General features: G+C 41.1%; 1 protein-coding gene across 4 annotated transcripts in view; it reads left to right on the top strand.

The window, feature by feature from the left end:
• iqsec3a (IQ motif and Sec7 domain ArfGEF 3a) overlaps positions 1-24,082 on the top strand; it is a 106,598-nt gene that overhangs the window by 62,317 nt on the left and 20,199 nt on the right. For all 4 annotated transcript variants that reach the window (XM_031313282.2, XM_035995831.1, XM_031313286.2 and 1 more), the window contains 4 exons: positions 1,442-2,718; positions 13,063-13,224; positions 18,576-18,698; positions 23,881-24,047. In XM_031313282.2, coding sequence (XP_031169142.2) covers positions 1,442-2,718; positions 13,063-13,224; positions 18,576-18,698; positions 23,881-24,047 — 1,729 coding nt within the window. The remainder of the gene's footprint in view (positions 1-1,441; positions 2,719-13,062; positions 13,225-18,575; positions 18,699-23,880; positions 24,048-24,082) is intronic.

Here is a 24,082-nt window from a genome sequence, read left to right as displayed (position 1 = left end):
TATTTACTTGGCAGTCAGCATGGCGTCCGCTCCGCCAAGGCAACCCTGGCGCCAGCGCACAGGTAAGACGTGAAAGATATTAGCATTTTTGAATAGATACTTTGGGACATTATCCCCGCAGTGGCATTTTTTTGTCATTAACACATAAAGAGAAAATAGGTGGACAGCTGGACAAAGCTGGAAATGAAGCATCGCTAGCACTAAAGTTAGCATTAACTAATGTTAGCTTCACACTAGCTGGTGTTTTTACACTAATTTCAGTGTCCAGCTCAAGTTTTTTGACTTTAACGTGTAGTGTCTTTGTTAACCTCTGTTTGTCAGAATGACCATAACTCGACAGTGGCTGCGATGCTTCAATTCCAGCTTTGTCCAGCTGTCCACCTATTTTCCCTTTATGTGTTAATGACAAAAAAATGCCACTGCGTCCCAAATGTCCCAAAATGTCCCTAATGTCCCAAAGTATCTATTAAAAAATGCTAATATGCCAGGGTTGCCTTGGCGGAGCGGACGCCATGCTGACTGCCGAGTGAATACTGTGGTGCATTCATTCAAAGTCGTACGTGGAAGTGGGAGAAGTCATTGTTCTGCTGAACTGCACAATCTGGCACAGTTTATTGGTCTTATAGTGTAATTGGTACCAAGTGTTGTCCAAAACAGTATTTTAAATGGAACTTTGTCACTGGCATCAGTTTATTTAGTAAAAATCACATGTATATGGTGGATAGAAAGCATTCAGTCATAGTTCTCGCAGTAACACAATTTCCTGAAGGCAACATGACTGAGGAGAGTCTTCTGCCTTCTTTGTTAGGCTGTCACTCATAATTCCACGCCCCTCTGAGTTGAAGCCACGCCCCCTACACAAAATCAGGGCCAAAAGTCTGAAACTGAAAAAAACTGATCTGAAACTGAAAAAAAAGATTTGAAGCCGTAAAAAAAATAAGTTTTGAATCTGAAAACATGAAATGTGGAACTGAAAACAAATATAAAAGTGAAAAATGAAAATTAATAATTTATTCAAAAATAATTCCAGAATTTAATCTAAATTTTATTCAAACTGAAAGAAAAATTGGTACACTTATATTTAGTTTGAATACATGATTTTATTTTAAAAGTTTTAGACCAAAACTTAAATTTTCAATTTCAAGCTTTAGTTTTTCAATTATATATATTTTTTTCAAATTAACAAAACATTTGGCCCTGATTTAGCTCCATACGTCCTCTGCAATGTTTTGTTTTACCTATCTGTGTGTATCTTGTTGATGGTCTGTAATTTTCTGTAATAATCAGTATGCAGCCATAATTGTCATATATGATTGAGTCCAAAAATATTTGACCAATAATTGCAGATTGTCCTCACAGTTTATAGGCTGTTCAAATACACATCAGAAATTCCAGTAATTCATCATTTTCCTTGTCTATCCTTCTTTCTTCTATTTTTTAGATCGAAATGTTAGAGCACAAATACGGTGGCCACCTTATCTCCCGCCGGGCTGCCTGCAAGATCCAGACCGCCTTCCGCCAGTACCAGCTCAGCAAGAACTTCGAGAAGATCCGCAATTCGCTGCTAGAGAGTCGTCTGCCTCGACGCATCTCCCTGCGCAAGGTCCGTGTGCAAAACACGGAAGGTTTCTCTGCTGAACGGGCCCTGGCAGAAGGCTGCAACTTGACAGGCATCCCATTGGTGCGCTCGCCATCTCTGCCTGCCACAGTTGGTGGCACCCTGACCGACCTGGAAGACTCATTCACTGAACAGGTTCAGTCACTGGCAAAGTCCATAGATGACGCACTCAGCAACTGGAGCCTGAAGACCATGTGCTCACTGCAAGAAGGCGGCACTTATCAGTTCAGCGCCGACTCCTTCAGTGCAGCAGCAGCAGCAGCAGCAGCAGGAGGAGGAGGTGGTGGAGGAGATGGAGGTGGTGTGGGAGAGTCAGCGATTCATCAAGGCCCAGTAGACCCAAGTGACCTGTCGAAAAGTGCAAGCAAGCTGATGATGGCGTTCCGGGATGTGACGGTGCAGTTCGACAGCCAGAACTTCCTTGTTTCATCCTCAGTCATAGAATCGTCCACTGTCACCCTCGGCAGCTGCGTCCAACAAGAAGGAGACCCCACCACTGTCACGTCTACTTCCACAACAACAAGCTCCACTCCAGCCTCCATTGCTCCCGGCCTCTCACAAGAACCCCCTCCTCCCCCTGCAGAGCTCCCAGCTGAACCCATAGATCCCCCACCGCCCCCACAAGAGCCCCCACCACCCCCAGAATCAGAGTTTGAAGAAGACGAGCAAGATGTTGAATTTCCTGCTCCTCCTCCAAGTGAAGAAGAGCTTGAGGAGGAGGAGCAGCCTCCCCTAACCCCTCTGGATAAAATGGCTGCTCCTCAAAGCCCAGATGAGGTTGTGGTGGTAGTACCGCCACCCACAGAGCCCCCTCACGCAACTCCACCGCTGCTGGGGAGCTCGCCCAAGGTGGAGCCGCTGGAGGTCAAGTGGTGCAGCTCCGAGACCGCAGATAACAGCTCAGAGCAGATGAGCAGCAGCAGCACGTCCACAGAGGCACGCTCCACATCTGAAGCCTCGTCCAAGGAGGCACTGCAGGCCATGATCCTCAGCCTGCCACGCTACCACTGTGAGAACCCCGCCAGCTGTAAATCGCCCACATTGTCCACTGATGTCATGCGAAAACGCCTCTACCGCATCGGCCTCAATCTCTTCAATGTGTGAGTAGCCACTGCATTTTCATTCTTTTGTTGATTCTGATCTAAAAATTTAAATCAGGCCTTTAGTGGTATCATTTCTGAAAGCTGATTGGTTAGCCACGGTTAACTGCACTGAAACACAAACTGAATGATCCCAAAGAGATTTGGACATTACAAATATGTGTGTGTGTGTGTGTGTATGTATGTATGTGTGTATATATATATATATATATATATATATATATATATAATCCAGTCTGGAAATTTCATAGCATTTAGAAATAATTTGGGAGTATTAATTTTAGCGTTACACTCTAAGAATAAGAAGTATTGGCCAGTAATGTGAATGTTGCTCTGGTAAGGTGTCAAATTTATTCAAATTTTAAAATTTAAAATCTGCTTATACAGGTATAAATGAAGAAATGTATTTGATATAAATTATTTTTATATGATGATCATAATGATTGGGAAGGTTAAAAGAAAAAGGACAGTGGATATATTGGAAAAGAGAATACTGTAAGTACAGTGAGATTTATGAAACCGTCTGTACCTCCACACGTCCTCTAAGTATAGGCTACCTGAAGTTTGATGGGGGCTCTGGACTGAAACGAGCAAAGAAAAGCACTTTTCCTCACTGATCCCCATTGTGCTGAAAAAACAAACCCCAACAAACAAAGCCCAAGTCCCAAGCTAGATCTGAGGTGTCTTCTTTATTCTCAGAAAGACAAATCAGATTGGGACGACAAGAGAGAGAGGATGAATTATTGAGACAGAGAGCTGTGTGGAGATTGATTTGTAAGAGAAGATGAATAAAGTGAAGGAAATGTAGTGCTAAAGGACTGAGGCTAAAGCAATGTCCCAGGCAAAAAGTCAGCATCTTCACCAGTTGATAAACGAGAGACTTGAATAACGTGAATTAACAGCATTATTCTTGTATTGCGGTGTAAGACTGTTATTTTGTTCAAACATAACATTAATCTACTTATCTTACACACTTGTTCATATTTTGAAGCAGGAAAAGAAAGCTTTAAGGATGAAAACTTACCGATGTGTTTGGGACTAGTAACGCTAATGTTATTTTGTATATAACCTGGGCTGTGGTTGCAGAAGCGTAAACTTCCCCAAATAAAAAGTAGAACAGAGCTGCTAATGTTAATTTAAACTCTGATAATGGGTATATACTACACAGTGGATGTATTAGTTGTGAACAGGGCTTTGATTGTATTACAACCTGTCCACAAGCAGCTAAGCTAGCTAACTACTAAGCTAATAATGTGCTCCTTGAACTTAGAAGTAATGCTCATTTACTATTGTAGGGAGTAAGCCAATTAGCTGGACATGCTAATGATTGCATCTTCAGTTATAGTAGGCAAACACACTGTTCCATTTTATGCACGTTTGTTCTTGTGTAGGCCTAGACAACAAAAGACACCACCCTCCAAACCAAGTCGCCTAGTGCTCTATCTACATGCACACTGCTTAAACATGTAGAAAAAAACTGGGCAACTTTTAGCTAACCCAGTTCAGTGTGTGCTAGGGGTGGGGGAAAATATTGCAATATATTGCAGAATATTGCAATATGTTTAAAATCGCAATTATATTGTATCGTGACATAAGTATCGTGATGAAATTGTATCATGAGGCCTCTGGTGATTCCCACCCCTAGTGTGCACCCATATAGGCTGAGTCCTTGACTACAACCAGGGACGGACTGACAGTCTGTGCGTTCGGGAAAAGTCCAGAACGGCACGGAAGAAGTCGGCACAAAAAAACTCTAATAAAGCGATATTAACATGCTATGTGGAGAAAAAAAAAAACTGAGGAAGAAAAGTAGGCCTACATCATTAGATGTGACTAGTCATGATGAGGGACAGAAGCAGTGTTAATTTCATATCAGCAAGAGGTACTGGTAAGTGCCAGGAGCAGAACATATTGTAATAGGCTGCCTTTATCCCTATCTTAGCGAATTGCATAGTCAGCTATCAACATGGGTGTGCATCATGATTATGAAAATTATCGTGCCATTTAGTGCTGTCAAACTTAACGTGTTTAATAATTTCAGTTAGGTTAATTTGAAACATTAAACGCGTTAGAAATTAATCGCGGGTTGACCGCAATTTCACTTTGTTGTATATGAGAGGTTGTAGTGAGCTCACTTTTGCTGCTAGGATGAAGACTATGGTATTGCATTAAATGGGAAAACATCAGGCACGCATTGGTACCACTGTAATCGTGCTAATAAACAGGGAAGGGGGCTAAATAATTCACCAAATTTAACCAAAAGTTTAACCAAAAAATCCTAGCTTGCACTTTCTGTCTGTCTTCCATCAGAGTGCAGTTTTTCCTTGTCTTTCGTATTTGCGTTTACTATTGTGGAACTGGCAAAGACCTGGTGATTGTTTGTGAAAGCTTCACAGACAAAATTGATAGGGCCTAGTCATTTTCATCATGTCACAACCTGAATATGAATCAAAAGTGTAATATTACATTGACAAAATATTAAATAGGTTATTCAATGTTAATTCTTTAACACAAAGCAAAATATATTATATCATCAATAGTACCTAATAACCTATCTTTAAAATCATTTGTTTATTCAGGTTGAAGATAGTAGATGACAGGGAGAGTGCAGGGAAGTGCCAGGATGTCCCAGGATGCTCACCATCACCATTGGTTTTGAGATGTTACTTGCTGTGAATACCTTGTCTGATAGGCTACAGTGTTGTGGCATAGTATCAGAACATCCTGGCTAGTGTCTGTTGCGCACGGCTAGGGGCGAATGGCCGAATGATGGGCCTATTTGGGAGAAAGTCCAGGGCTGTTTTTTAGCCCCAGTCCGTCCCTGACAACAACCGGTGGTCGAATCCGACCCGTGTCATCCCCTCTCTCCTCTCTTTCCTGTCAATCTTAGGCCTCAAAAAAACATCTTAAAAATAAATAAATTAATAAATAAATAAAAACCTTGACAGACCAGCTGTGGCTAGCTCAGCTATAATTGGACAATCCCTGCTTTTTTTCCTTTCTTAAATAAGGACTTAATGCTAATTTATCTGACATCATTGTCAAGTATGCTGTCTCAAAGTTCGTCTTAAATGCCAAGAGCCCATAGCGATACAGGTTACTCTTGTATCCTACTACTACCCAACTCCCACTGCATTTTTCTCTGTGGCTTCACAAATAGTCAGCAGAAGAAAAACATGCCTTGAAAAGCTTGTTTATGTTTGCTGGTTGCAGCTTTTCAGTCATTGTGAATTCAGCTTTCCCCCGCTGCCAAGTGAAGAGTGACAAAGTCCAAACCAAGTAAAAACCCTCCAGGATGCTCTCCAGACAGGTGCAAGGGGGTTACGTGGCAGCGACAGATACGAGGGAAAAATGTTGCCATGGTAACACCAGTGCATTGGGCCAGCACGGACTGAATCTGATTTGTTGAGAGAAACACTGAATCTGAGATGTGTCAAACTCAGCTTTGTAGTAAAGAAATAGAATGCTTGATTAATTATAACCTCCAGCTAGTTATAATAATTTCAAAAAATATATTGCATATTCATAGAAGCACATTTTACATATTACATAATGCATATGGTACATTTATATTAACATTTATTCCCAGCTATAAAGGCAGAGCTACATCTAATGTGGGAGCTGATTTGATTGGTTTACCCCTTTAAACAGCCCTGCTTTTATTTGTTCAACATTTTAAATTCTCCTTTTAGAAATGTTTGTAACCACACGCCTCATGACAGTGTGCTAAGCAGCCAGCAGCACACCTGGAAGGAATCTTTAAATGAGGAGATTTGCCATATGCTCTATTAGCTTTTCACTCACTCACATATCACTCACATAACTCACTCACATATATTAAAACTCGCTCGACCACTGATGGAGTTGCTGGGTGACAATTAGTTGGAATACATGAGGTGTGAATCCAAAGAAATAATGGCGACGATCCACGAAGCCTCAAATTCTCATTAGTCATTCTGCTGCGAGTTGTGAATGTAATTAAAAGTTCCTTCAGCACTGCGTGAACCGGCCCCTTGGGAACTGGAATGAAAAATGTGTTAACATTTCAATCCAAGTTTCTTTTGTCCCTGCCACCTCAGCCATTTCTGTAGAAGCTCTCCTTGCTTTCCAAAATATCCCGCTTTGACGGAAAATGCATTGTGTTCCCTTGGGTGCAAAACCACTACACGATTTTGTTGAGATATTGCCCCAATTAAGCCATCTCATACAAATTTAGAAGATTGGAGTTCATGAACAGACATTATCTTTTTGCTCACTGCCAAGCTCTGCAGCTCAATAAAAGTGCACAATAAAGCCGATTAACTTTGACTCAATGCTGGAGCGTGACAATGAAAAAAAGAGGAGCAGGAACGAGCTGTGCAGTTACTGGAGAGGGAATAATCAGCATGGGGAAATGAACAAAATACAGAAAATAAAGAAGAAAAAAAAAGAATGGCCTAAAAGTGAGTTATGAAGTTGTGAAGTGAGTATGAGATATTTTTCCATTTTCAAAGGCAAGGAGGGAGGTGGATTATATAGAAATTGTAATAAATGGACATTAAATTAGATGACATCAGATATCAACAAATCTGTTTTAGAAAATCCCCCGAGGAGCAAAAGAAGAAAGGTATTAGAGATTTGTTATATAAATAACGTAAAAACTACTTAAAAGGATAGAGTTATGGTTCGGCAACTGAAACAGCCATGCTTTAAGTTTAAGTCAGGATGTAGTCATACTTAAATGATGGAAAAACTATGATTTAAAACTCAACATTGAAATGGTTCAAATTGTTAAATTAAATCTAAAGTGGGGGCGCCTTGGTAGCTCACCTGGTAGAGCAGCGGTTGCGGGTCGCAGGTTCAATTACGACCTGCGGCCCTTTGCTGCATGTCATTCCCCCTCTCTCTCCCCTTTCATGCCTAAAAACTGTCCTATCAAATGGTAAAGGCCTAAAATGCCCCCCGAAATGATCTTAAAATTTAAATCTAAAGTGAAAACATTAGAGTGGATAATCCAAGGTATGAGTTGAGACTTAAACCCTGGCATCGATAATCTCACCTTCCAAACAAAGTTTCTGTACTGGACTATCTTTTCCATGATACTTTACATGTGCCGAGGACATACTGGTGTCTGTGTGATGTGCTTACTGTCATGAAAGTCCAGCCTACCAATTTAGAAAGTCTACCTACAAAATCCCTGCCATCTCTAATAAAAATAATAGTTTTTCAGACATGTCCACTTTCATAGTGTCACTGTGAACAGCAGCTGGAGTGGCAGAGGATGTTTGACTGTTAGCATGTATCTGTTTCTTCAGATTGAAACACTCTTAATGACATATATTTCAAGGGAAAGTGAGGACTGTATATATTTGTAATGACAGTTTTCAGGAAAGTACAAGTTTCATAGGCTTTTCTATCTATTTGCAATCCCCTCTTCTCGTTCCCCTGATCAAACACCTTGAAAGATAAGCTGCCTTTTAATAAATTGGCTACAAGGGAAAAGATAGACCGAAGGGAAGGGAAGGTAAGGGAAGTAAGGGAGAGCAAAAAATAAATAGAGAGAGGGCAATCAAGCTTGAGGCTTATTAGTTCCACCAGTTCGTACCCTCCCTCTAATACCTGTGCTGTTGTATCCTTTGCATCTTAAACAGGGCTGTTTGCTTTGGGCTAAAACTTGGGTATTGCTTGATCATGCGGCCAGAAACCTCACACATATTGCACAAAGCTAGGCAAAGTAGTGTGTGAGTGTGAGCCGGTGTTTGTCTTGCAGCAGGTGGTCTATGCACCACCTTAGCAAGGGGAGTAAGGAGAAAATAAATTAAAGAGGAAAAGTCTGTGTGTGTGTGTGTGTGTGTGTGTGTGTGTGTGTGTTGCACAAGAATAAAAGGATATAGTGAGCGATGAAAATGGAATGTAAAAGCAAGAGAGATGAACAGAAAGAGACACCGAAAGGTAGAGGGGAGGGACATATTGAGAGAGTGACCACTTGATAAAGTTCCCACCTGTGTGTATGGAATAACAATGACTCCATTATGTGAGGGGAGAGTGTGTCAAGGACACTGGCATCACACAAGGGAGCTGATACCAAACCTTCAACAGACAGTTACAGGTTTGGGGAGGTGTGACATTAATGACACATTCCTGAGTAGATTTCTCTTTTTGTATGCATGGCTTTCCCATTTTATACTAGTGGGTTAGACATAGTAGACGCCTTTTTGAAAGCATCGACATCAGAGCAGCTCATGGCGGATTCAGATCTGCCTCCCCATCATGCGTGAAAATGAGCACCATCAGAGCTTTATGAATTAAATAAAAGGTGGCATAAGAGATGAGTAGGTGATGGCGTAAGTGTGAAGAGAGACTGAGTGCAAAAGAAAGGCAGGTCTGAATACATATGTCAGGGAAGGCTAATTAACACAGCAGATCAGCAAAACCTGCCCAGCTCCTCGAGAGGGATAATAACCTGACGCCAGGAGGAGAGAGCTCTGCAAAAAACTCAGTGCATGTACAGGTTTGTGCTTGTTTGTTTGTGCATACACAAACCTTGCCTGTATTAACATTCTGCCCTCAGTGCTAAATGACCCAGCACATAATTACAAACTCTATAATCCAGATGGCAAACAGGGAAAGCATTTCTAATTTCTCTTCTGCAGTTGTTGTACAGGTGGTACATGTAAAGATTGTAGACTAGCTCAACTGATTAGAAAAAAAGAGAAATTACAATTTTAAGTGTGTGTGTGTGTATGTATGTGTGTGTGTGTGTGTGTGTGTATATATATATATATATATATATATATATATATATATATATATATATATATATATATATATATAAAAAAAAAAAACACTGCTAAAATCCCACAAAAAATGCAAACCCAAGGTAGAGACAGCAGCCATAACATTATATTCTTGCCTTTTCAGCAAAAGCACACTTGATGGACACGAGCAGTGCTTTGCAACAGCAAGTCCACATTAGTGCAATGGGTCAGGGTTTTGAAGGGTTTAAAGTCACACCACACAATCGTGTTACCACTCAGAAAAATGCACAGGGGCGCTAACCAGCCATCAATCTATCACGGGTTAGTAATGAAACAGACTGTGAGCATCTGGAGAAATAGGCAACATGCAGTGCTGACAGTTAAGCACTTGTAAAGTCCATAAAACACAGCTCTGACGTACAGCCACTGTTCACATCTGAAATAGCTCTAAAATAGAGGGCCAATAAAAGTGGATATCAATGTGATGCGCAAAGTATGTATTTATGGTAGGGTGACATTCCAAGATGGAAAAAAAAGTGCCTGTGCAACAAGGAGGGATGCAAGAAATCGTGCGAGGGGGAAAGTTGTCATTTCAGCATGACATCTGGGTCCTGTTTGGCACTGTCTCTTGCATTCACTCTCCTGTTTTGGGTGTTTGTGTGTCTGTATGTTGCAGTCTTGTTCCCTTTTACGCTTCATCCTTGTAAGAACCCAGTTTTCTGTCCTAATCAACTGCTCCACCCACAAGTCGTCGTACATACATAACAAAAGAGATCATTTGTCCGTGTTCTCCAAAATGACCCATTTGACAAGATTGGAAAACTAAAACTACTTGATGGTTAGGGTTGGTTTCAACCCATCGTTGACTGAAGGCAAAAATAAAGTGTATATTGTGCCGACATCACAGTACTTCCACCTTTTGCTACTGAGAAAGGACAATCATCTGCGCGATCACAAGAGTTCCATGTCACTGAAAATGTAAACGGGGTTGTTTTCAGCATTTGAACAAACAACCCATGCTTGTTATTGTCTGATGAGGACAGTCTCGTTCTGCACCAATCATCTGAATCTATCCATCTTGTAACTCCTGCATCATTTCCTCTCTTTCCTTCCGTATCTACACCCCCCTCACATCCAATACTGATTACGAATAATAATCACCATGTGTGATCCATCTGTTGTTGGACAAACATCAAATGAGTGATATCTGCCAAATTCATTTGGCGAGACATCACCTTCAGCTGAGAGGGTGAGCCAGAAGCAGAGAGTGCGCTGAGGCTGTCGCAGCAGATGCTTTCAGGCAGTCCAGCCTGCACTCATCGTCCTCCCTCTCTGTCCTCACATTCCCATTCCAGCACATCTGCTCTGTCTGGTTTTCTTCCAGACTCCTCCTTCTATCCTGCTCTTTATCCCCCTCTCCCCTCCCCTCTGTCCCGCCCTTGCCTTATAAACCCATTAGCTGTGACACACACACACACACACACACACACACACACACACACACACACACACACACACACACACTCACACACACACACAGCTCAGTTATGTAAAGGCTATGGTTTAAACACTGTATAAAGACTGGAGAGGGAGAGCTGTGGCAATAATGTGGTAGCCTCCCTAGAGCAACTATGCTCTGTGTCTAATAGGGTTATAAATAGTTAGGATATTACTCCCTTGTTCACACATAAGTAACCTCTGCCATGCAGTCTGAAAACTATCAGCGAGGCAACTGATAGGATCATAGGAGAGGAGATGACTTTCAAAAACAATGATTCACGGAAAACCATTAGAATCTTTAGACAATTTTCTGAAGGCATGAGCATGGAAGTACACCTCATTGTCCAGCCAAATAGATGTTCACATAGACTACTAGCACATACAGTAGACACATGCGATCTAATGTGAGCTTATATGATCCTGCCAATGGTTTTGCATGTCTTAGCTAGCTTAATTAGCAGCTTTGTCTGCCCTCACTATGCAGGTGAACAGATATGCATCAAGCTAACCCCCCATCCCCTCATGAATTATAAGAACAACAAAAACAAAAAGAATAAAACCAAATTTTGGTTTATAAGAAATAGAATTTCAAAAATGACCTAGTCTTGCTTTAAAGTGAGCCTACACTTTTCTTAAACAGCAGCTAATGTGGCCACAAGTGACAATTTCCAAATGCTAAGATAAAGTGCAACTGTAGCACAAGGCTCATTGATGTCAGTTACACAGAATATTCTTTTAAAGTCTGCTAACATTCTGCTAATATTGATATTAATATTAGCCATCACAAGGTACTGTTCATACCAGCAAGTAATAGCCTAGAAATCTAGACACACCCTAGCGGCAGCAAATGTAATTTGCAGCCAGGGTCAGTCTAGCAACTCTCCGTTGGCTTGCGAGCTGGAAAAACCAAATTCTGGTCAGGCCAATCACATCGTGTATAGAGTCGGTGGGCGGGCTTAACATAAGGACAGCAAAGTTGCAATGGTTCCGCGTGAATTCCCTGCTACTTGAAAACAAAGAACATGGCTGCTGCGGCGAACAGCGTTCTTTCGAATTGGCTTTAGCTGCAACTCTGGAAGACTTGGAGTTAAGCGCTGAAGTCATTCTTAAAAAAGGAAGATGTGTTCGGAGTTTTGCCGACCGGATACGGCAAAAGTTTAATCTATCAACTAGCGTTGCTGTGGTTGGCTATGAGTGCAGAGGGAATTTGAAAGACAACCGTTTATCCCGCCCCTCGGATTGAACCCTGCCAATGGTGAGTTCCCAGACCCAACATCTTGATGTGGGTCTGGCTTGTCAGGCTAAGCAAGTAACGCTAAAGCAGCAAAACCCCAACCATGTTTTTTATTGCTTATGATTCAATTTTTTTGTTTGTTAGAGTTATTTATTCTTCGAAACAATAATGTAGGCAGTTTGAAGTCAAAGCGAGAACGTTTTCAAAGCCATCACGTTTTTTTTTAGGTTGATATGCAATCTTCCATGCAACCAATACATTATATTAAGTTTGGTATGCTGTTAAAAACAACTTCGAGAAATAGTGAAGAATTTGTTATTAAATCAATGAAAAAATACAAACAAAAGTCACAAACCTTAACTAAAGCTAATCGTAGACCTGTTTCATTCCAACAAAGTCTTCTTGGGAACGTCTTTTTGTGCATATAAGCAGGGATTTAAATCTGCATCCCAGATCAGCCATTATTATTCTGGCAGTATCCTCTGAGTTTAGCTGTGTCGAGTTGTTAATGAATGTTGTAATTCAGCGCGAGAATGAATACAGACGAGATTCTGCCCTGTGTGTTTTATCACTTTCAGCAGTCTCCACCGACACCGTGCAGGTGTGCACAGTGAGCACCAAACATACAGATCATTACAATAAATAAATAATGAACAAATAAAGGATGTAGCTCTACTTAGTGTTGGTGTGGATTACTGCTGCTAAGTGTGGTTAAGTATGTTAAAGAGCAAATCATCTGTCACAGTCACACTACTACCACCGAAGTAGAGGACATAAATTGCATCTGTGCAGTTTCAAAACACTGCTATGTCACTGCCAATATTTCCTTTCACTCAGTCATTCAGTCCGATTATTCTGTTTTGTTTGTTTCAGAAACCCTGATAAGGGCCTTCAGTTCCTGATCTCTCGAGGCTTCATCCCGGATACACCTATCGGCGTTGCCCACTTCCTGCTGCAGAGGAAAGGCTTGAGCCGACAGATGATAGGAGAGTTCCTCGGAAACAGCAAGAAGCCCTTCAACAGAGATGTCCTAGAGTGAGTAGCACATATTATTTCCAGAGACCGTTTTACGATAATTTACCGCTCCTCATGAGGTGATTCTCCTAACTAATCCCTCCATTTTCTGGGAGATCAGGGGTCAGGGTTAACAGGAAAATCCTCATCTTTATTAGTCACAATATAGTGGTTGCCAGTCGTGTTGATACCTGAGCCAACTGTGCATAGGCTTTTATACATATTTCAAATCTATCTAGGGGTCAAATGATTCCCTGAAACCTAAATGTAAAACCTAAATTATAACTTTAGGATCCACTTATGTCAACGCTGTTATTTTTGCAGACTTTAACCTTTTATTACATTTTTCATCTCAGTAAACTAAATGAAACAAGCTGAAATTGAAGTGTCACGATCCAACAAACAAACAACTTCCATTTTAATATCTTCCTTTTATTTTATGTGGAGCCATCATGCAGTACAGTTTGTTCTTTACAGCAGAATAAAAATAAAAGGACAGAAAAAAACAGATCAACCCAATGGGTTTAGAGATGCCTCCTTATTGTATTTAAATACTATATTCAAATTCAAATCATCAAATAAATTTAAGGACACTGCAACACACTCACGTGAATACACATGACTCACTTCACCCTGTAAGTTTTATTCCAGGTCATTAACCTGATTGGCAGTATTTGCTTTGAAGCTGCAGAGGTCTTTTTCTTTCTTCATTTGCATCTTTGAACAAATTCCTTACTTTATTTCATTCTTTGTGTGTTTTTTTTATTCTATTACATTCTCCCATTCACCAGTTACCTCTAAATTAGCATATCACCCGGAGGACATACCGCAGATCTTTCTTTTAGCCTCCCTTTTGTCCAAGTTATCAAACCAATAACACTTTTAGTCTTTTCAAGGTCAGACATACATGACACAGCACTCTACCAAGTTGTTCACCCCAGGCTGTCCTCATCTAATATCCATATTTTCTTAAATGGACACCATCATGGCTCCAAATGCATTGCATTAACAGGATTATGCTTTTAAGGCTTCAAACATGCACATTCACAGCATGGATATATTTCAACGCAAATGACATTGGGATATATACTGTAGATGTATTATTGTCCTTATTTTACTACAGAGCAGTCATACAACCGCACTCGTGGAAGTGATGTTGAAGAGGAACATGATAGAAGAGTGCAAAGTGTGTGCGAGAGCACTTTCGATAAAGTGTAGTCATAGGGGAGCGGGTGACGGATTGCAGTCTAATGTGAAAATCACTCATGTTGATTTACTGAGTGTGTGTGTGTGTGTGTGTGTGTGTGTGAGTGCATGCATGTGTGTGTGTGTGTGTGTGTGTGTGTGTGTGAGTGCATGTGTGTCTATATATTAGTGTTTTGTTTGTGTTGTCTCCTGTATTCCTGAATCTTCCTCTTCTACTTATAAAGCTAATTGTGCCTCATTCCCTTCACATTTCTCCAAGCATTAACAACAGTTGTTAAAACATCTCAAGTCAATTAAGCCAAATTGTGGTTAAAGATTTGGGATCCAAAAAATGTGGCACCCCGAGGACTCATTTACCGATAATGTATTGTACTTGTTTAGCAGAAAAATGAGATCTGTATTCAAACTGTCATCTATTGGCTGCTCAAAATATTGTTCCATCTGGCGTGTGTGTGTGTGTGTGTGTGTGTGTGTGTGTGTGTGTGTACCTGCCATCACAGCTTTGTAAACACACAATTTAAGACTTTGCTATGCAGACAGATGTGTCTACTCCCCTGCCATGTACTGTATACAGAGCTACAAAGTGCATGCTTGATAACAGTAATGTACATGTGTCTGCGCCAGTGCGCGTGTGTTATTATGTTCGAGTGTGTATGATAAGGAGATGGGAGGGGGGAGGAGAGGGCTGATGTACTTGGGCTAGAGAGCATCTCATCCGACATTACATAAACAAGGAGTGACAGCCGGGGAAGAAGGGAGAGTGAGGTGGTGGAGCGAGGAAGTGAGTCATGAAGAGAGCGATGAGAGACGGGCTCGAAAGTCAAGGGAGTTGATCAAGAAGAGGATCAGGCCTTTTTGTGCATGTTATGTGTATGTTTCCTGTGGGTATTCTGGTTTCCTCCCACCAATGCAGGTGTAGGTATTAAAGTGAGTGTGAATGGTTGTTAGTGATAGTGTCCAGGGTGTCCCTAGCCTCTCACCTAATGTGGGCTGGCATACTCGGGTAGGCCGCAGCTACACACAACCCTACACAGGATAATTAGGTGTAGATAATCAATGGATAGTTGTATTAATATATGTGTTAGAAGTAGCAGCATCCAGTATAATGTACTATTGACAGTTATAGTCAGGGTGGTGATTGTAACCTGTAGTAAAATATAAAGGAGTAGTAATAATATTGATGGTAACAGTAACACTGACAACCAGAAGTAATTATCAACTCTGAATAGTTTTAGACTACTAGTAGTAGGTTCCTTGCACTCTGTGAGATCACTGAGATCTGCTGACCAAGGTCTTCTGGCTGTCCCGAAATCGGCCTAAAACCACAGGTGGCCGTGTCTTCGCAGTGGCGGCTCCCACCCTCTAGAAAAGTCTTCACCTAGTTATACAAAAATTAGTCAGTCACAATCACCAGTCAGTCGATGGTTTTAAGAAGCTGTTAAAAACTCAAACTTAAAGGTCCCATGGCATGAGAATTTCACTTTATGAGGTTTTTTTTAACATTAATATGCGTTCCCCCAGCCTGCCTATGGTCCCCCAGTGGCTAGAAATGGCTATAGGTGTAACCCGAGCCCTGGGTATCCTGCTCTGCCTTTGAGAAAATGAAAGCTCAGATGGGCCAATCTGGAATCTTGCTCCTTATGAGCTCATAAGGAGGAAGGTTAACTCCCCTTTCTCTGCTTTGCCCGCCCAGAGAATTTGGCCCACCCATGAGAGAGAGACATCATGGCTTTCAAACGAGCAAAGTGGCAGTTGGTCAAGGTCAAGGCCACACCCCCACCTTCCACCTTGCCCCCCCCTCTCTCCTCCTCAATAGCTACAGACACAGAAATGGCCCATCCTAAGGAAAGCTCATTGTGGGACTGGCTCCAGTGGCTGTAATTCTGCACCAAGGCTGAATTTCGGGAAAGAGACTTCAGATACAGTATTAGGGGACCACTAAGGTCTATATAAAAGCATCCAAAGAGCACCATGTCATGGGACCTTTAATGTGTGCTGTGCCTCCTGCATGGTTTCTACTGTTTGAGTGTTTGGCCTCCATTTGTTGTTTTCATTATTGTTACCTTCCATTTTAACTGTGTATTAATGTTGCACTGTACAGCACCTTGTAACCATGGTTTTGAAAAGTGCTTTATAGACACAGTTTATGTACTTACTTACTTACTAGTACATTACTAGCTGAAGACATCTCAAAGTAGATGATAGATATATATATATATATATATATATATATATATATATATATATACCTGAGAAAATCAGTGTTAATATTTGGTACAGTAGCATTTGTTTGCAATTACAGAGGTCAAACATTTCCTGTAGTTTTTCACCAGGTTTGCACACACTGCAGGAGGGATTTTGGCCCACTCCTCCACACAGATCTTCTCTAGATCAGTCAGGTTTCTGGGCTGTCGCTGAGAAACACGGAGTTTGAGCTCCCTTCAAAGATTCTCTATTGGGTTTAGGTCTGGAGACTGGCTAGGCCACGCCAGAACCTTGATATGCTTCTTACAGAGCCACTCCTTGGTTATCCTGGCTGTGTGCTTCGGGTCATTGTCATGTTGGAAGATCCAGCCTCGACCCATCTTCAATGCTCTAACTGAGGGAAGGAGGTTGTTCCCCAAAATCTCGCAATACATGGCCCCGGTCATCCTCTCCTTAATACAGTGCAGTCGCCCTGTCCCATGTGCAGAAAAACAACACTTTCGAGTACAAATGGAACGCACCATTAGCTGTACACATGGGACAAGTAGTAACAACTGTAGTAATTGTAGCTGTGATAGTAGTATAGCTGTAATGGTAGATGTGGTAGTAGACCTACTGTGGGTCAAGTAGTAGTTTGTGTGTTGGTTAGTTCAAGTATTGGTAGTAGGAATAATATACATAGTATAAGACAAGTAATAGTAAGCAATAGTAGTTGTTATGGTGACTGGAGTAGTAGTAAGAGTAGTACAGTAGTAGTAGCTGTAGTAGGAGTAGTAGTAGGTACAGTAGTGACGGTCGTAGTAATTCAATCAGGAGAGACTTCGTTTGCAGATATCCAAGTCTGATTGGTTTAACTAAAGTGATTCCTCTAAACAGAAGAAAGAGTAGTGATTGGGTTATTTGACGTCTTCCTGAAAGAATTTGCACTGAGCTTTATTAGTAGACATATGCGAATATTACACTATATTATATTATTATATATAATATATTAGAGGAGGACTGCTAGGTGTCGTTCTTGTAATACTAGTGGTGGTAGTGCTAGTGCTAAATGATATGGTATACAGTTCATGGTAATTGTATTGTGAGTTGGTTTTGTGTGTCATGTTGTAAAACACGTTGTGTCAGGCAGTACTGTAGACTCAGCTATCTGACTCTTTTCTGCTGGAGCAGCATGCGTCACAGTCAAGTACTCACCTCATTAACTCGATTTGTTCATAGTAATCCATCTTTGTGTGTGTGTGTGTGTGTGTGTGTGTGTGTGTGTGTGCCCCAGTGTTTCAACAAAAGATCAGAAGCAGTAGGCTTTCCATAACCATGAATGGGCAGATATCAACAGTGGCAAAGCTTATCTTAAACTAGTGTGGATAGGTTTGGAATACCACATGAAAGCCGATCTGGGTGTATAAAGACTTTAATTTCATAGTTCGATTATCATTCCACTTTGTACTTTGACAGAACACCTCATATCAAAGCGAGGACAACTTTAAAACCTTCCAACTCGTTTTCAAAGTCACCCTTCACTTCAAAACCTCATTTCACCTCCAAATTGCCACGTTGTATTTATCCCCCTGAACTCACTGGGACAGGATATTTTGCTTTTTTTAATTAAAGATATTAAGCTGGGGTTGTCAGGTAATAATTTTCTGCTCTGAGGGATTGCATGCGTACATGTGCATGTGTGTGTGTGTCTTGGCAGCTGTGGCACGGAAAAGATAGCCGGGCCCAATCTTATCCCTTGTGTCCATGCGTGGCTAATACCTGCAGTAAGCAGAGTGGTGCTATGACTCGGAAGCAGGCGAGTGGACTTTTATCTTAGGTATTCATCCACAGATCCACCCATGCCACCAGCGAAGGGGCAGCCGCGACCATCATGTTGATATATTGCTATGCATTTTAATATATTTTCTTTCCACTGCTCTTGCTCTTTCCATATCACATCCATTCCTCACTGTGCTCAACAGTTGTGTGGTTGATGAGATGGACTTCTCAGGCATGGAGCTGGACGAAGCGCTGAGGAAGTTTCAGGCCCACATTCGTGTCCAGGGAGAAGCCCAGAAGGTGGAACGTCTTATCGAGGCCTTCAGGTAATTCTAAAAGCGGTAGCTGCTGTCTGGGTTTATCTTGCAGTATTCTCACTGGTATTATAAGAGCAGCACATTAGCTGCCATTCTTACAGCTGCAAAAAAATAAATTTGGGTATGTTTTCTTTTGTATTCAACACTAACCGGGCTTTAGTATGAATGATACATGCATTCAAAAAGGTTGGAATGGTCGTGTCTTTTTTTTACCCTATCTAAAACCAAAAATGCAACGTAAGGAATGTTTGTCTGCTCATAAGCTGTATACCAGGGCTGTAGTCGAGTCCACCTTTGTCGAGTCCATGACAAGTCTAAGACCAGGACTAGTCAAGACGAGTCAAGACCAAGTCCAAAGAGGTTCAAGTCCAAATCAAAAACTAAACTAAAAAGGCTTGAGTCCAAGTCAAGACTGAGTCCAAATGAGAGACAGTCATTACCGACAGAAAAAAAAATCCTCTTCACGACCACTTACTTACCTGTTTGTTTCTAATTTGTGAGATGTGAGAGACAGTATATCTTCTATTTTAAGATGATAATTTTGCTTTATTATTTGTAATAATCAAAAAGCAAGTGCAGAGTAACACACTACAGGATCAAATTAGGCCATATTATTTACTTTAAGTATAAAATGAAAATGTTCCCTTTCTTGAACATATTACTTGTCCTGAAGAATTCATAGTACAAAGACATTGTGTCTGTGGCCAAAATGAAAATGATTGATACCTGATGGAGGTGTATGATGCAGCCAGGCGTATACCAGGCGAACAATCTCGACCCCTGTTCTACAATACCTGTTTTCTGAACAAGCGCGCTTCATCAATGGGTTTGTTTTGAAGGAGGAAGTTACTTTAGAACAAAAGCCTATAGTGCCGGACTCGGTCGAGACCAACTAGAATATTTGGCGAGTCCAATGACCGAGTCTGAGACAAGTCCGAGTCCCAATACCAACAAGTACAAGGCGAGTCCAAGACAACAGAAAAGCGCCTCGAGTCCGGACTCAAGTACTACAGCCCTGCTGCAAATGTTAGCATGTCCAGCTAACTAAATTGCTAGCCACAGTAAGCAAACCCACTTCACTTTCATGGCAAAGAAGCATTTCTTATACCTCTGTCATAAATCAAGGACCAATTGTTTGTTAAATTACTAAGAATTTAGAGTGGTATATCTGCCATTGTCCATCATCGCAAATTGTATATGTCTCCCGACAGGCGAGTGGTCAGTCAGACATGCAAGAACCACAGATTTGACCATGTGTCAAAAATGTATTATTACTCAGAAACATTGTTGTGCAGAGAGAGAATAGTTGCTTTAAAGGGGTCGGATATGAATATTTATTATCTTGTGGGTTATGCAAAGTATCCCTCATTTGTCCTACTGGTGTCATTTACTTTCTACTATAATGTAAATTTGGGTGTGTTATTTCATTGGATGTAAAAAGTGTAATTAAATTATGTCCCTCAAGCATTACCGCTGAGCCAAACTTGTCTTGCAGTGCTTTAAGATGCAATTCAAACGTTTTTTTGATCATGAAATATGCCAACATCAGGTTTTGAAGCCGTGCTGAGAGGTACAGATGTGAATTTGTGATTCGTGAGATCAGGCTTCTGTTTGTTTCAATGAGCCGGACAGAAACGCAAAGAGGGAACATAAAAAAAGCTAGTATGACTAGATTTAATCAGACAAAATTGACAGCAATGCATGCAAAAAGAGACACATGGACATGCACACATAAAACACACTATTATCAAGGAGTAATAAAGAAATCATGACCTGAACATGTGAACATAAATACACATGAATCTTGATAACAAATGTAGAGAGATTATCTCTCAGCAGTCGACTCACACTGCCTCATCAAACCTTTCCTTTCTGCTTGGCTACAAAAAATATTGACAATGCAGGGCCCATCTGAAGAGCCAGGGAGCATGTAATTTCTAGCCACAATTTGCGACAAGGAGACAATTTGCGGCACAGCTGTGGCTCTGTGTGTTAATGCTAACTGTTTGCCGTAGCCCCTCTGGAGTAACAACCACCTGTCACAGTTGTCGAGGTGCCCAATGAAGAGAAAAACGGCGGCATTGTCATAGGCAGTGTGCAGAGAGGTTGGCACTGGTAATGTTTGGACATGAGGCTGGCTCTGCGTGTTATCAGGAGAAAGAGAGAGGGGGAGGATGATGGGGGTAAGGAGGCACAAACTGGGAAAAGGAAGGAAGGAAGTAAGGACGGAAGGAAGAGGAGAAAAGGAGAGAGAGCGGAAGGTTTATAAATAACCAGCGTTACGTAACCGCCACTGCCTCTCTGTGCCTGCCTCCCCTGCTCCTGGGCTTTGATATAACACACACACACACACACACACACACACACACACACGGAAAGAGAGAGAAATCTCCAAAGTAAGTGAATATATATATATATATATATATATTTTCATATCTGCATCACAGTGTAGCATCCAGACGTCCTTATTTACGCATGCTGCAGTCACATACAATTGCTGTATTTTCCGTTATGGTTAGATACTGTAAAGATCATGCAACTTGTATAATCTTGCACCGAAATCCATCCTCACAGAGAACATAATGACACAATACACCATCTTTAGTGATCTGTAACAAAAGCGAAATTGGTTTGGAAGACGGCAGCAAATGCCAAATTTGAAGACTGCCAAATCCACTCGCTGAGCCCTGAGAGCATCATGTGCCGTTTTACCCCCTCATTTTTGTTTTTTTGTTTCGTCATATTTCCATGTATTTCTGTGCAGAGTAAGAACACACTTTGATAGAAAGCAGCATAATTGATGTTTTCACTGCAAAGTGCTACAGTACATCAGGATTTACAGACAAGGGCAAAATTGCTGTTTGCTGTGGAGTCACAGTTTTCAGACACTGAGATGTGAATAAGCATCTGGGTGAAGGATAAAATAAATACTGTATGAGAGGGTGGGGGGATACAATTAAATCAAAGGCTCTTAAATATATTAAAAAATCACAAGCATAAGTAATATAAATGGGTTTTTTTTAATTTACTGTATATAGATACTTATCTAATAAGTTATGGTTAAATTGGTTATCAAGCTTTCCATAATGGTGTAAGTATACAAAAAAAGAGAGCCACATACAGTAACTCGCTGCATTATAATGCACTAACCCAATATTATTCTGTTACATAAACTCTAAATATCTCCAACCTGGCCTGGGAACGCCTCTGGATCCCCCAGTCAGAGCTGGTTAATGTGGCTCGGGAAAGGGTAGTTTTGGGTCCCCTGCTGGAGCTGCTCCCCCCGCGACCCGACACCGGATAAGCAGACGGAGATGGATGGATGGATGGATAAAAACTAAATAATTAAAATGTCCTTATGTCAACTTAAAAAATATTTATTAATATTATTTATTTATATTTATTTCTACTAAAAATAACACTTTTTTACTTCATTATCTTTGATTGATGATCAGTTTATCATCTTTTTAAAACAATTATCTGCAAATCAAACCAGCTAAATGATTTTGTTTTGTTTCTTTTTTGACTGAAAATGCATAGTATTTGGGGGACTTTTTCCCTGAGTTGTGTCTGCACAAGCTGCATACAGCCCCAACAACCTCCACCAATAAGGAAGGGCAGCTTATAAATCTGGGGCAAAACATAATCAAAATCAAATCATTCTCTACTGCTTGTAAAGCTTAAATTCTGTGAGCGCACTGTAATAACTGACTCACATGAGCAGTTTAACATTTTGATCAACTCAGAGCTTGTCCCATCCAGATTTTGTTGTTTGGACAGTTGGAGGACATGGTTCAGTGATCTCTGAATTAAAACTGAAACTATAAAAGTGAGGTAGGGACAAAAATTACGTCCTTATTGAGACAGAAACACAAGCAAACGGTGTTTGTGACAAGGTATGAACCCACTGTATGCATACCAATATGTGTTTCTACTCTTTACTCAATCCCACAGAGACATTAGATTCCAATCATGCGGCTCAGTGAGTCTGCAAAACAGTGCCACAGCCCCAATGTGGAAATGATGACTGATCAAAGTAACGATTACCGTATATGCACTCCAACACCGAGCCCACAGGGTCCACACACACACCTTCTCATTCTCACTTTACTCTGTATATTGCTCTCTCTGATTACTCACACACAATAGATGTATTATTGTATTATTCATCCCCTATAACAGGAAGTGTCCATGCACTTCACAGAGAAACAATTTATCTCTCTCCTCTCGGCACTTCTTTTCCTAACACACACACACACACACACACACACACACACACACACACACACACACACACACACGTATGCCAACACCCAATGTATCTGTTAGATTTGTGGTTTCCATAACCACATGACGCCAAGGCGTTTTCATTCTCTGCCTATTTTGGGTGTTTTTGGGAACTTCATCAAACTGAGCCTTGCCCGTAGTCGCATTCTTTTTCAGAAAAGTGCCTAAGTAAGGATAATTTTTATTTCAAACTTCATATTTCTTCTCTCCGACACAATAACAACCTGCATAAATCCAGCAACCAGGCCCATAAATGTTGGTGAATGTTTAAACATGGCTCAGTGGACTCACAAAAAACTAAGGGGTGTGTGGGTGCATTTGTCTGCGTTTGGCATTATCTTGGGTAAAGCATGATCCATGTAACCATCCAATCCAGTGGGACTAATGTGTTTATACAGAGACACACTGCTTCAGCAGAGCACCCACCATGAGTTGTCTCGTTGCTAAGAGGCAACAACAGCCTCGGATGAAGCCTCGAGCAAAATTAAAGCCATAACTCTTATTTCTGTGCGACACTCTCATGCTCAGCTTGTGTCAAGGCATTTATGAGCATGTAGTGTGTTGAAGGATGCTTTTAGTGTCTGAGGATAACGTGTTATCTGTCTTTTCTCCCATCTTATCTCTTCCTAACTGTCCTCTTATTCCTGTCCCTTATATGTTTCAAATAAATCAATTTCCAATTTCCAATGTTTCTAATTTATCTCTCCCCCTGTACTCATCATCCTTTATAACTGGCCTCACTTATTCTATTTAACATCCTATCTTTCTGTTCCTTCCTTTCTGTCACTCCTCCATCTTTGTGTCCTCTGTCATGACCCAAATCTATTACTACACGCATTCACCCCTCTCCTTTCCACCTTCTTTGCCCTCTACCTTTGTTTTTCCCACTCTTTTACACCATCAGTCAGCGCTACTGCATGTGTAACCCCGACGTGGTGCAGCAGTTTCACAACCCAGACACCATCTTCATCCTGGCCTTCGCCATCATCCTGCTCAACACCGACATGTACAGTCCAAACATCAAGCCCGACCGCAAGATGATGTTGGAGGACTTCATACGCAACCTACGAGGTAAGCAACACAGCATTGTGTTTGCATGACTTTCG

The sequence above is a fragment of the Sander lucioperca genome, chromosome 20 (genome assembly GCF_008315115.2).
Source record: "Sander lucioperca isolate FBNREF2018 chromosome 20, SLUC_FBN_1.2, whole genome shotgun sequence".
NCBI classification, from domain to species: Eukaryota; Metazoa; Chordata; class Actinopteri; order Perciformes; family Percidae; genus Sander; species Sander lucioperca.
The sequence above is the reverse complement of the archived record's forward strand: the minus strand, read 5'-3'. Positions and strand labels throughout refer to the sequence as shown.